The sequence below is a fragment of the Gadus chalcogrammus genome, chromosome 4 (assembly GCF_026213295.1).
Source record: "Gadus chalcogrammus isolate NIFS_2021 chromosome 4, NIFS_Gcha_1.0, whole genome shotgun sequence".
Lineage (NCBI taxonomy): Eukaryota > Metazoa > Chordata > Actinopteri > Gadiformes > Gadidae > Gadus > Gadus chalcogrammus.
Window position 1 is genome coordinate 10,094,151 of NC_079415.1, and position 14,618 is coordinate 10,108,768.

General features: G+C 42.1%; 1 protein-coding gene across 1 annotated transcript in view; it reads left to right on the forward strand.

Moving 5' to 3' along the window:
* The window catches only part of glis3 (GLIS family zinc finger 3), a 19,706-nt gene extending 5,219 nt beyond the window's left edge, over window positions 1–14,487 (forward strand). Inside the window, exons 5-11 of the mRNA XM_056587775.1 lie at window positions 7,616–7,777; window positions 8,138–8,248; window positions 9,541–9,667; window positions 9,804–9,876; window positions 11,749–11,951; window positions 13,286–13,465; window positions 13,749–14,487. Coding sequence (XP_056443750.1) covers window positions 7,616–7,777; window positions 8,138–8,248; window positions 9,541–9,667; window positions 9,804–9,876; window positions 11,749–11,951; window positions 13,286–13,465; window positions 13,749–13,792 — 900 coding nt within the window. The 3' untranslated portion in view covers window positions 13,793–14,487. The remainder of the gene's footprint in view (window positions 1–7,615; window positions 7,778–8,137; window positions 8,249–9,540; window positions 9,668–9,803; window positions 9,877–11,748; window positions 11,952–13,285; window positions 13,466–13,748) is intronic.
* Window positions 14,488–14,618: the final 131 nt, after the last annotated feature.

Genomic DNA, 14,618 nt, shown 5'->3' on the forward strand with positions numbered 1-14,618 from the left:
ACCTCATCAGAACCAAGCGGCATGGCTTGTCAACACAAGACCTCCAATAAGATTTGGAGTCAGCCCTCGCAGAGAAAAAAACAACAGCTGTTAAAGTGTTTTTTATGTGGGAGGAATCTGCAAGAGACGACAGAAGACACTCTGAAAGAAATATGTTTCCACTCGACTAAAGGCTCCGATATACTTATTGCGCAATATGTAGCGAGGCACTATGTGTTGGAAATGATTAGCAGATTAGTTGGTTGAAGCATAAGCCGAGGAGGAGAACAATGCGTCGGATCGTCTTACACTGCGGGCACGCACAGACTTGTGCCTGTCAGTCTGCCTAGTGAGAGCCCGGTAGTTTAACTAACCTACAGTTGTTGGTTTTACCTTCCAGTCATGTCTTTTCCATCTCAAACACCTATTTTTAATAGCATTATAGGTCAACCTGCATTCTTCGTTTTTTTCAGGAGTTGCAATAGTCGCCAAGGTTGTTTCTTAGAAAGGGTTTTGAACCTGCTATTTGGAGTGCAGGTGTTTAAGAAAAACGTTTTTTGGTTCTGCTTTTTTTACTTTATCTTGTGAAAGGTCATCCTGATAAAGCAACACTAAGATATCATCCATCATCATGTAGATGAACATTTTTTAATCAACTCTGTAATTAATGTTCTGTCCTCACATAAGGTAAAAAGAAATGAGGAATCAATTCAGCTCTATTATTTCAAATCAATCCCCCACGATGATTGAAGACAGTAGATGTCACATGGGGACAGAAATTGATCGAAGCAGCACTTTTTTTAAATACAAGTAATCACATCCACCATTTATAATGATCAATTTCATGCTGTTTTGACGACTGAACATAGAAAAATATTATTTTTCAATGCTGATCAGAGTTTAGTAAAAGCCATATTAATTGTATTATTGCCACTTATTCTCCACTGGTCTAGCCTTGGGACCCGTATTTTCTCATGGTCATTGAGTCAAGACCCACCCTTACAATGCATACAATTCGCACCCAGCACATTTATTTCTCAAAAACGGGCTAGTAAACAGAAATACACAATTTCAGCGTAACCCTTTTTAAACACATAGTTAAGCATAAAAATTGAAGAAAAGATGTTGGAAAAATACTGCACACTCCGCGACTCATTCAGAAAAAGGGTCGCGAACCATCCAGAACAAGGGTCGTGACCCATTCAGAACAAGGGTCGTGACCCATCCAGAACAAGGGTCACGACCCATTCAGAACAAGGGTCGCGACCCATTCAGAACAAGGGTCGTGACCCAGTCAGAACAAGGGGTTCTCGGCCCATTCAGAACAAGGGTCGTGACCCATAAAGAACAGGGGTCACGACCCATTCAGAACAGGGGTCGCGACCCATTCAGAACAAGGGTCATGACCCATCCAGAACAAGGGTCGCAACCCGTTCAGAACCAGGGTCAAGACTCATCAGGAACAAGGGTCGCGACTAGAGCTGTCAAGCGATTAAAATATTTAATCGTGATTAATCGCATTAATGTCATAGTTAACTCTAATTAATCACGATTAATCGCAAAAAAAAAATTCTATGCTAAATATCCCTTGATTTTTTTGTCCCATAATTCTTCTCATTTTAATTCTCTTATCAACATGGTGAAGTGCATCGGCTTGCCTTGTGCAAATGATTTTTTATTGATAACAACATTGGCATATACACTGATCAAAACAGGACGATACAAAAAAAGAGCCTATAGTGCAATTAAAAGACTGCTTTGAACAAATGTCATTTGAACATAGCAGTCAGGCTACTGCTTCTTTGTTTTGAGCCAAAGAAAAAAAAACATTTTTTGCCAGTGATGCCAGTAACGCGTTACTTAGTAACGCGTTACTGGCCTCGGACCACTTTTTCAGCAACGAATAATCAAATAAACAACAAATAAACACGTTACTATTTCCAAACCAGTAATCAGATTAAAGTTACTCATCAAAGTCACTGTGCGTTACTATTTTTGTATTTTTTTACCGGATCACCGATTGGCGTTGAGAGCGATAGAGTTGTGTGTGTGTGTGTCTGTCTGTCTGTCTGTCTGTCTGTCTGTCTGTCTGTCTGTCTGTCTGTCTGCCTGTCTGTCTGTTTGTGTGAGAGTGTGTGTGAAGCGTATGTCTCCAAAGACTTCAATCTATCAGAGGCGAGTGTCGACCTTGACTCTCCAGAGTCCGCTTCACCAGTTGAAATTAGCGGTGGAATTAGTCGCATGGTGCTGCTTGCGTGTGTGTGTGTGTGTGTGTGTGTCTGTGTGTGTGTGTGTGTGTGTGTGTGTGTGTGTGTGTGTGTGTGTGTGTGTGTGTGTGTGTGTGTGTGTGTGTGTGTGTGTGTGTGTGGAGCTGCGTCCGGTGATCGCCCCGTAAAGCGCGCTGTGATATTTTGTCTACGCATTAAAAGTTGGCGGAAGAGGTTGAAAGCCGTGTGTCAGTGTGTGAACCCAGGGCCGTAGCACCAAATTCTGGGCCCTGTATACAAGTACTGGGGGGGAAAGCAAAAAGTTTGTATGGGCAAAACCAGTTGTAATTTTTTATTTTGAGGCGGCAGGGGATGTTGTCGCAGCTTTATGTAACTAATAAAGTAACTTGTAATCTAACTAGTTACTTTTAAAATCAAGTAATCAGTAAAGCAACTAAGTTACTATTTTAAGGAGTAACTAGTAATCAGTAATCTGATTACTTTTTCAAGGTAACTGTGGCAACACTGGTCGCGACCCATTTAGAACAAGGGTCATGACCGTTTCAGAACAAGGGTAGCGACCCATTCAGAACAAGGGTCGTGACCCTTGTTTTTTGTACAGACCAACATGTAAGTATTAGTATTTATTTTTGATAAAGAGCCGTCTTTATGGAAAAATGTTGACACTGATGAATTTAATTTGATTAGATAATAGTAAAGTAAAGAACTGTCTTTATCTATATAGGTTTACTATAATGGAAGGGAAAATAATTCCATTCAATGTCAAAAGTAACATCTCTCTTCACACTAAGGGCCCTATCTTGCATCCGGTGCAATTGACTTAATCACTGGCGCATGTGTCGTTGCTAGTTTGCAACTGATCTTGCGCCCCAGCGAAAGGAGGAGGCGTGTTCTGGCGAAAACATTCCCTGGTGCTATTTTGACGTTTCAGAAACCACTTGCGCCACAAACCCGGAAATAGCTGGTTTAAAGTCAGTGGCGCGTTGTTCAAATGCTATTTTAAGGGCGCACGCATAATGTTGCTTGTGCACCTCGCACATACACTTTGCTTCTCTCATCTACCTAGCCACACATTCATGGTAAATTATTTGGGAAAGAACAGCTGATACAGCGTAATAAGTTGTACTTTTTAAATCAATGCATCTGCAAACACCGTACAACAAACACATATTTTCTTGACTCTGACATCGTGTACAAGCCCATAACTTTTAGGATTGATGAGTATTTGATCGTGAGAAAACATTGTTTTACCTCGAGTGAGTGTTAAAAAGAATGAATGAATGCGGGCGCGCGTGTGTGCATCCATCTGTTTAAACACACGCAAACTAAACACGTAACACTTAATACAGTCCATGGCAATGTATATTAACGGGGGGACACATGCATATTAGGAACACAAGTCGATAACGATAATGTATACAATACTGATAAGAAACAATGTTTATAATGTCATTAAATATCATTAAATAGAACCACATTAAATAGGACTCAGTATTTGAAGTAGTGGAAGAAAACCTTACTCCATGTGTGAATTAGGCCATATTATTTGGCCATAAACTGAGCCATTTCAAGTTTGAAATTCATGTGCATCTGTCTCATCGGAGACTGCAGACGCGCTGTCAAAATATCAACTTGTCAGATTCAAATGCGCTCATGGCTCTTAAAGGGGATGGGAGCTGGCACTCTCACTCTCACTCTTACGCCCAAACCACACCTACGGGTAATTAGGCTACTTCAGACCAACCCTTTTTAGATTTGCGCCGGGCGCAAGAGTCATTTTTCGCGCCGTTAAACTAGCGACATCGCCATAGAACCGCCCACAAAGCTCCTTGCGCTTGCCGTGTTTAACTGCACACAGGAAATGTGTATTTGCTTTGTTGTCTTAGTGGTCACGTTAGGGCACTCGTTATTTTTATGATTAAAAGCTCTTTTGTTTACCATAGTAGCTCCACTTAATTCTTCATCTCCATCCCATGGCGTTCTATACGTGTGTAAACCATCAGACGATTGAATAGGATCACAGAGATGGCTGTCGACAAATGCTCATACACAAGAGGCCCGCTAGAGAGAGAACCGCACACATGCCTGTGTGTGTTTTCATTATTCCTTAGCATGAGCGGGGAAAACCTAACTCTTGTCCATTGGCACACATTCCCCAGTAACCTTTCCTACACATCCTCCAGTCGCCGACTGAAAAGTCATCTGTTCAGACTGCATCTTGGCCCCTGGAAAAGAGGGCCAAGATGAAGATTCTCCTGTTTCTAAAATGAAGCACATTAAGCACTTCAACTTTTTTGATTGATTTGATATACTCGCATGAATCATACCATTCCTTTGTGGTATCCTCATGGTCCAATTCACTTATTGTAAGTCACTTAGGATAAAGCGTCTATTAACGAAATGTTAAGTCATGTAATATAAAAATATCTACTGTATTGCCCAAATGTTGCTAGAGTAAAAAAAAGAATAACGCATTTATTTTCCGTAGGGGAATGAAAAAATAAACAAGGAGTAAGCGGGGGTTGGTGGGAGGGGAGCGAGCTGATCCTAGAGAAGGACTGGGCAGAGGGACTTACTCTTGTTGGCAGCGGTAGGTGCGGCCGTTGTTGGAGCAGCGCTACACCCCGGGCTGCCAAGTCCCTTTTCAGGGGCTGGCGGTAACATTAAGCTACACGAAGGTGCCATGTTGCTGTCCTTTCAGTCCAAAATGTCCCTCGCGACAGCTAAAAGGGCCTCCGATGTTTTATAGCCCCTTCATGATGGAAAGAATGAGAGGGGGGGGGGGGGGCGTGGTGATGTGGGGGGGGGGTAAGGCACACACAGACACACACATACCGGACCCTTCTGGCCACACTTGGAATGAGGTCTGTTATTTATGTGGGTTCGCTTTGTCTCCAATGTTTCTCTAGATAGTGTTCATCTTTTTAACTGCGTGTTTCGTGTGTGTGTGTTTTGCTTTACTCATATCAAACTGGTGTTCCGCCGTTTAATGGTTTGGCGTGCATTGTACTTTTTTGTTTTAGACTGAACAGACAAATGGTGCAAGTAGGCCATAAAAATAATGATGTTTGTACTAACCATGTTTATTTATATCTGGATGAAACTGCGAAGGATTTCCTAATACCCCGCCGTTACCCAAGAGTCATTGCCCAACAATTCCTTCATCATTTGGTCATACTCCTAGTCATCATGCAATATGATGTTCTAATAAATTGATAAAAACAGAAGTTCAGAAGAAATCTTGAAGAAAGTTTTTAAGACCTGGTCTGTTGGAAATGTACAGTAAAGTAGGGCTGTATTCTTATGGTTGCTAGGATGTTATAGGTTGCTTCTGGGGTATTTTAGATGGTTACTTGGATTTCCTAGGTGTTAACTAGGGTGTTATGAGTTGTTACTAGGATGTTATAGGTGTTCAATAAGGTGTTCTGGTTGGTTGCTAGGTTTGCTCTATGTGGTTGCTAGGGTGTTATAGGTGGTTGCTATGATGTTCTGGATGGTTTTGATGGTGTTTCTGGTGATTGCTGGGGTGTCCTATTTGGTTGCTAGGGTGTTCTAGGTGGTTTCTAGGATGTTCCAGGTAGTTGCTATGTTGTTCTAGGTGTTGGTGTGCCAGGGGGGTTGAAGGGGTGTCCAAGGTAGTGGCTTTGGTTATGGTAGTTGCTAGGGTGTACTAGTTGGTTGCTATGGTGTTCTTGGTTGATGCTAGGATTTTCTAGTTGGTTTCTATGGTGTTCTAGGTGGTTGCTATGGTGTTCTACATTTTAAAGTATAATCATTTTAAAGTTTAAATAGTATGTTTTGAGTCATTTTATGTAAGCATAGGTAGTAAGTTGGCAAGTTAAGAACTAATGTTCAAAATATGAAGGTGGAGTCAAATATGGAGGTTTGAGAGATGAGAGAATTATGTTATTAACAGTGCGATTTCAATGTGTGTGTATGTGGTGAACATTTAAAGTTATTTATTTTAAAAGATATAAAGACCATTGCTTAGCAACCACACCAAGGAGGTCAGCATTTTTATGTATGATACTATACTGTATGTCATTCTGGACTGAGTATTGTGCGCAAGGTCACCATTTTTCATTTTGCTTGTTTCTATTTTATTGGAGTTTAAGAGCCTAAAGTTTTGAGTCATATATATATGTATCGAGATTGGAGGAGGAGTTGAGCAGGGACGTTTGGGTTGAATTAAAACAAATAAAGATAACAAGTATGATAGATAACAAGGAGTCGTGCAGCTAGCCAAAGCTGCAAGCTTAATACAAAATTGCGTGTGTTTCTCATTAAAGGAACTGTTGAAACGTCCGCCCTTGAACTGCAGTGGAAAGAAACACTTTTGGGTTTGGGTTATTTGTGGCGGGGGACGCGGATGGGGGTGGGGGGGGGGGTCAGTATGTGAGGAATGCAGCCCAGCCATATGAGTCATGGTTTGTGCTTCTCTCCTCCATTAAGCTAAGTAAGTACATTCCTTACCCCCTGCGACCAGAGGTGGAGAAACTTCTGGGCACGCTGTGGGGCAACAGCATTCCTGATGACGTGCTTCCAGGATGAGGTCACTGGGATAGCTAAAAGGTGCTGTGTCAGGGATGGATCATCAGGCTATGAATACCGCGGTGGTTAAGATAGTTTTAACAGTAACAAGAACGGAATGGTCAGTTTGTTGTGCACGATTCACAACAAATTTGAGGGTAGACAGATGGACGGGCGAAAAGTCAGACAGACAGATCCACTGAAATATAATGATTCAAACACTGACCCCTTCTGGTTAGAGTTCACACTTAAAATAACGATGTCTGACCTGAACACTAACACCTGTCTTCCTGTTAATCTTCTATTGTTAAGTCTATTTTTTGATATCTGATATGATATCTGATATGTATTTTATGTATCAAAATTATTTGACAAGACAAGATTCACAAGATTCAAAAAGCCTCAAGTCTGAAAGTCTTTGACCACTGTGAAGTATTTTACTCTAATTACATCAAATACAAACAGGGCAATAGTTGAACTTAAAGAAGATACTGACATTGAGGCAATTGCAACTCTGCATTCATGCTACGACGATGAATAACCAGGCAATGTTATCAACATTATTTATGACTCGACGTGACTCAATCACAAATTAATTGTCGTTTAGACCGACTGACCTTGCGAGGCTAAAGGTTAACGACCACAACTAGCTCCTGATATGTGTGCAGCCGCCCCAGAAGCACCTGCAGTTCTTCTTGCGGACACTGGAGGGCGTCAGGGAGCCGACACCAAAATAATGACTTTATCGCCACAAGTCAACTACATTGTTTTGACATTAAAACCGTGCTCCGAGCCCACCTAGTATAATTACATTTTCTCCTCAATTCTTTTTTTCTCTCTCTTCTCTCTGAATTGTCTGTCTCTTTGTGTATTTATAGTTTGAGGGCTGCAAGAAGGCGTTCTCGCGGCTAGAGAACTTGAAGATCCACCTGCGTAGCCACACCGGGGAGAAGCCGTACCAGTGTCAGCATCCCGGCTGCTACAAGGCGTTTAGCAACTCCAGCGACAGAGCCAAGCACCAACGCACACATCTGGACACAGTATGTGCACAAACAACGTACATACACAAACACCATGAGCATAAACGCCAGAACACAAACACCATTTACACAAACACCATGCACAAAAACACCATATACAAAACATGTACAAACAACATGTACACAAACTCATATCAAGTCCATCTGTTGGTGTGTGTGTGTGTGTGTGTGTGTGTGTGTGTGTGTGTGTGTGTGTGTGTGTGTGTGTGTGTGTGTGTGTGTGTGTGTGTGTGTGTGTGTATGTCTATGTGTGTGTTTATCATTGTGTGTATGTGTCTGTGTGTGTGTGTGGTTGTGCGTGTGCGTGTGTATATGTATAATCGTGTGCGTGTGTATAATTGTGTGTTGGTGGGTGTGTAGAAGCCTTATGCGTGCCAGGTCCCGGGCTGTATGAAGCGCTACACTGACCCCAGCTCCCTGCGGAAACACGTCAAGTCCCACTCCACCAGAGAACGGCAGCTCCGCAAGAAGGTACACATGTGGAACAGCACCAGGATTAGACTGGAGCAGTCAGATGTGCTACAGATAATCTATTGCATAGATTAGTTTCACAAAACATGCTTAAGATTCATATCTAAAGTTTAACAAACGCAAATCTTAGGGAAGAGGGCATTTCACGTTCTTTCTCTAAATATCTGTTTCCATGAATCATGTGGCTGGAGGCAGGGACTGCAATCTTGTAATTGTGAACACAAACTCGGCCAGCTGTATCAAACTGTAAAAAAAAAAAAAAAAAGTCTGTAAAGGTTTCACATCATCAACACCGTTTGGACCAGCCACTGCGGAAATAGGCCACGGTGGAAACAGAATCCCCTTCTGATAGCTACATCCGCAGGCATGAATGAGTTTCTCTTTGGTATAATATCTCTGGACGAAACAGGAACCAAGGTGTAACCCCGCCCCGGGCAGTCCCTGGTCCCTGGCCCGGGCTCTGTGCTCTCTGCTCCCAGAGGTTCTGCAATGCATAGTTGGACTGCTGGATCCAAGATTAGATTAGACTTTAATATTTTACAGAATATTTAACATTTTCCAAGATTCTATTTGTTTGTTAAGATGGATTTGGGTTGATTCGATTTGAGTTGATAAGATACAAATGTGTTTAATTCAACATAATTATCTTTACTAACATGATATTACAGTCCCTATAGGGGCATTATATAATAATAGTATATTCATTCTGTGTTGTTGACCTTATGTCTCTTTACCTTACCTACATCACTTTAAGTTCTCTTTAATAAGCCTTGTGGTTCTTAGTTGAGAATTATTTTTAAGCCGGGTAATGTTACCATAGATACAACAATCAGTGGCTTCACTTGCATATATATAAATATACTGTGTGTGTTTGTGTGTGTGTGTGTGTGTGTGTGTGTGTGTGTGTGTGTGTGTGTGTGTGTGTGTGTGTGTGTGTGTGTGTGTGTGTGTGTGTGTGTGTGTGTGTGTAAAAAAGTTGCACCAAAATACAAAATGTATTCATATATATATGTATATATGTATATACATTTATGTGTAAAAAATAAAAAAAACATTTATCTATATATATTTCTGTATATATGTATTATGTTTGTGTGTCTGTATATTTTAGTTAAAGGTAAGTATCCACTATGTATCATATTCTTCTTTGTTGATCCTTAAGGTTTTCATTTTAAATCTACTGTTATGCCATTCATCAACACCATTCAAGGGTAGAAAACACACGTGAAACAGTTTCCTCTTGCTACTGGTGCTCCGTCCGACTGTTAACCTGTCATGTGTTGGATCTCCAGCTCAGGCCTTCTGCCAGTGTCCCCGAGGAAGACCTGACAAGCTGTTTGACCATCCAGCCCCTGCAGGCCACCGTCTCTCCTCCGGGCCACTCGCCTGGAGCGTCCAATGAGCTACCTTCATACCCCGGTACGGTAGGAAACACGAACGTTAAAAACCACCGACGTAAACACGCGGTGTCATTAGATGAAGTGCACGGAAGAAAGGGAAACGGTGTTCCAAATGGGTGTTTTTGAACTCCTTTTGTTGTGTTGTTTTTCTACAGTTTCTCTTCAGGAGCAAGATCCCTCGGGGATGTCTTGCATGTCTCTGTTCTGCACCTTGAAGGAAACGTACAGGTAGCTTCTGCTTCTTCCTTAAGGGACTTTGTGCGATGCATAGGTTGGTATGTTGTTAATGTATAAGCTGTTGTCACTGCTGTTGTTGTCGTGGGTTGCAGACACTTTTCAATTTCTCGTTGAATTATCGCACAAAGCGTCCCACACACACACACACACACACACACACACACACAGACACACACACACACACACACACACACACACACACACACACACACACACACACACACACACACACACACACACACACACACGCACACACACACTACTTCTGCACTTTGAAGGAAACATACAGGTAGCTTCTGCTTCTTCTTGAAGGGACTTTTTGCGATGTATAGGTTGTTATGTTGTTTATATATAAGTTGTCTTCGCGGCTGTTGTTGTCGTGGTTGCATACATTTTTCTTATTGAATGAGAAAAATGCGATAATTCAATTTCTCATTGATTTATCGCACATAGCGTGTCACACACACACACACACACACACACACACACACACACACACACACACACACACACACACACACACACACACACACACACACACACACACACACTACTTATCAAATAACACTGGTAAACATGCAGCAGATCTTTATCATAAGCCTGACTATGACTGGTGGGTTTCACTTGGCACCGGCCACGTTGGAGATTTCCCATTGGCATGCTCACTGTAGCCATGACAAATTTAGAAAGCCTCCACATTCCACTTATCTACCCATTTACTGAAGACAACAAACCCGTAACGACCTACGTACACATCGGTTGTCATGGCATCGTACCAGAAAGCTCATACTTTAAATAATCACATTAAGATTGAAAAAAAAGGAGACCCCAAAAAACACAAATCTCTCTACCTCATAGAGAGGCTCAAAGGGGGGGGGGAGTTTACAAGATTGGGAACAGCCAACAGAAAGACTGTTGCCTGGTTCGTTCCATGGTTTTAAAAAAAAAAAACTAAACTAAAACAGAAAAGAAAACAAAAACTCCAACCTCTTCATCCTGACACTTCAAGGCGCGATGAAGGATTTCTGCCGTCCTAAGCAGCCAGATGCACGGAGCCCCCTCGCTGGCCCTTATTGTTCCAGGAGCAGCGGCAGGCCCAGGCATTCACCGCAGGAACCCGCCGCCACACAATTGGCTGCTGAAAGCCCCGCTCGCCGCTTTCTCATTGGCCTCAAGGGCCACTATAAATGGATGCTATAGTCACCGCCAGGCAGGGCTGAGGAATTCAATGAGAGGATCATAAAAATACGAATAAATGTCCATTAAATGTCTGCGGTGAGAAAATGCGGTGATTGCTATTTGTAGATGCCAGATCCTTTCTAGATACTCCGTGGCAGCGTGTGTTGATTTTCGCCGCGACAAGCTTGCGATCCCAAGCGACAGAGAGATGCGGCAGAGTTATGTTGTATCTTTTTATTCAACAATAGTCCCCAGTATGAACCTCAAAGCTATTGATCAATAAAAGCTTCTGGATTCTTCCAGATGAAAACAGCACACCAACCACATGCCGCACAGCAGGAAGCGATCCAGCATGTGCCTCTTTCAGATTATCTTTAATTAGTCAGCATGTGCCAATTACTTAGATTTATAATTTGATCTAATTGGCAAATGGTTTATAGCACATTACCATCTGCACCTAAACCCATTAGGAAATACAAACGTATCACTCGTTGGGTATATTTTGTCGCATTCGAAATAAATCCAATTCCTTGGTTTTTTTGTTTCAATAGTTACATTCTTCCACGATGAATGAACTGTTTTGTTCCTCTTCTGAAGGTCATTCAAAATCTTTGTTGCCAAAATTGTATTCGTCTCACTCTCGCTTGATTTTCCAAGTATTGACACCGGTCTGAAATATTTCAGATTTGTCGATCCGTCCCCCCACCAGCATGTCCCTGGAGGGCCCCATCACCATCCCCACCATCCCCACCAGCACCTCAACCTCCAGCCCCGGGGGTCTTGTAGCGCCTCTTGCTGCCCTCCTACCCCCAGCCCACCACAGCAGAACAAGCAGCTCAGCCATGCCGACCACATTCCTCCATCGATGACTGATCTAACAAACCCAGGTACTATAACCCAGGTACAGTAACCCAGGTACTGTAACCCAGGTACAGTAACCCAGGTACAGTAACCCAGGTACCATAACCCAGGTACTATAACCCAGGTACAGTTACCCAGGTACTGTAACCCAGGTACTATAACCCAGGTACAGTAACCCAGGTACAGTAACCCAGGTACAGTAACCCAGGTACCATAACCCAGGTACTATAACCCAGGTACTATAACCCAGGTACAGTAACCCAGGTACTATAACCCAGGTACAGTAACCCAGGTACAGTAACCCAGGTACTATAACCCAGGTACAGTAACCCAGGTACAGTAACCTAGGTACAGTAACCCAGGTACCATAACCCAGGTACTATAACCCAGGTACAGTAACCCAGGTACAGTAACCCAGATACAGTAACCCAGGTACCATAACCCAGGTACTATAACCCAGGTACAGTAACCCAGGTACAGTAACCCAGGTACAGTAACCCAGGTACAGTAACCTAGGTACAGTAACCCAGGTACCATAACCCAGGTACTATAACCCAGGTACAGTAACCCAGGTACAGTAACCTAGGTACAGTAACCCAGGTACCATAACCCAGGTACTATAACCCAGGTACAGTAACCCAGGTACAGTAACCCAGGTACAGTAACCCAGATACAGTAACCCAGGTACACCCAAAGACGGTTTGTCCACAGTTAATACAAAGTTTTTGCTCTTCCTCTTCAACATGAAATTCTCTTGCATTAAATTCCTTTTGAAAGGGGGGCTTTTTTGTTGGAATCTGAAAAAACGCTGCTAGCGGTTGTTAGGATCGGAAAGTCCAAAAGAGTAAATGAAAGGAGGGTTTCTAAGACACGCACAACCAAGGATAGCTTTTCTTCTCTCGTGTCACATTTGATTTGTATAAGTGTGTTTTTCTTCTTGGGAGATGAAAGAATGCCGCCGTTTCTTTATCTGTAGCCTTAAATAGATATAACCCTTTCCTCTGAACCTGACAACCACAGTAATGTTGACAAGATATTCACAAACACCACTTACAATTACAATTACAGCTTGAAACAGGTTAAACAAAAAAAAGAATAGGCAGGCATCTTTGAATCTTCTCAAAGGCACACACTCAAAAGGAAGAAATCCTCAATGCTGGATTTTATGTGCATGATGTGAAGTAGAAAAGAGAAATTTGAGCGTTTACAGAGTCAGTCGCGTTTAAGTTACACTGCTTTCTTGATGACATTTATATTTCAAATGTTAATATGTTATTAATATTACTATTATTATTATTATTATGTGATAAAAGAACGATTTTATATTATTCATAATAATATAATTTTTGCTAATCTGCAGAGCTCTCCGGGCAGATGGAGTTGCATTACTCTCCCATGGTCGGCGCTGGAATGGCTGGGACACAGTCCACTGCGTGTCTCCTGATGCCCAGCCATGCCTACGGTGACGACCTGTCTTCCATGCTGAACACCATACACAGCCCGGCGGACATCGCACGCAGACCTCAGGCCGCCATCTCAGGTGACGACTAGATGAACACAGTCATTTACCATTAATGTGTTTGTTGATGTAAATGCTACTCTTTGACATTGTGTTAAAGGTAATAGTGTATGTGTGTGTTTGTTTGTGTCTGTTTGTCTGTGTGTCTGTGATTGCGTATCCGTGCATATGTGTGTGTATGTGTGTATCCGTGCATGTCTGTGTGTGTATGTGTGCGTATCTATTGTGTGTTTGTGTGCATGCGTGATTCTTTGCATTTGCGGGTGGGCGCATGCATCTGTGTGAATGAATGTTTTTGTTTCAGAATTTGACGTCTACATCCCAGGATGTGATTCCGGCCATGCATGAGGAACAGTATATCGAATGCAGTGAAACGCTGCCCAAGTCATCTGTCGTGCATCTCTATTAAAGCAGACTCCCTCCGGTGACGGGCACTATCACACGTGCACTATCGCTGCAGGTAACAGGTTCTTTCCGGCACAAGCGAAAATAATGAAGCAGTTTAACTTGCTGCTTCTTACAGCACACACAGGGGTTATGTGTTAGTGTCTGATATTCTGCATATTTCTCTGTGCTTTGATAAACATGATTTGTTTTTCGTTGTTTAATATAGCGCTGAATGTCGATGTTTACTTTGATTCCTTTTTTTTACGATTGTATAACATCGTCATGTTGTAGTTTATTATGAGACTTTTGCACATCATTTCGAACATGCGTTGGAACAAAAAAGCACATAAGTGGTAATTTATTAAGTCAAAGTTGAATTGTAACCATAGTAACAATAAACCCCTTTAACATGCCACTTAAGTATGCATAGCTGTTGTATTTCCAGACGTTGTTTGTTTCTGTGCCAAGATCTAAACGAAAGATTTCTGCTGGTTCTTCGAATTAATTGTGAAAATTAATAAATATTTTGCACTGCTTCACCAGAAAGTTGAGGTTCACTTTAAATATTGTGGTTAAAGTTAAAATTATATATTGTTCAGTTGGAATATTTTTGCACTCAATGATTAAACCTTCATCATGTTTAATATCAGTTTGTCTTTCCACAAAGATGATCCTCTCCCCCCCTCCCCATAGTACTAATTATGGACCTATGAACATAGAAGCCATGTTTCCCTACTCCCAAGCAACACAAACGTTTAAAGTGGCCCTCAGGCGTAAAAAGCAAAGA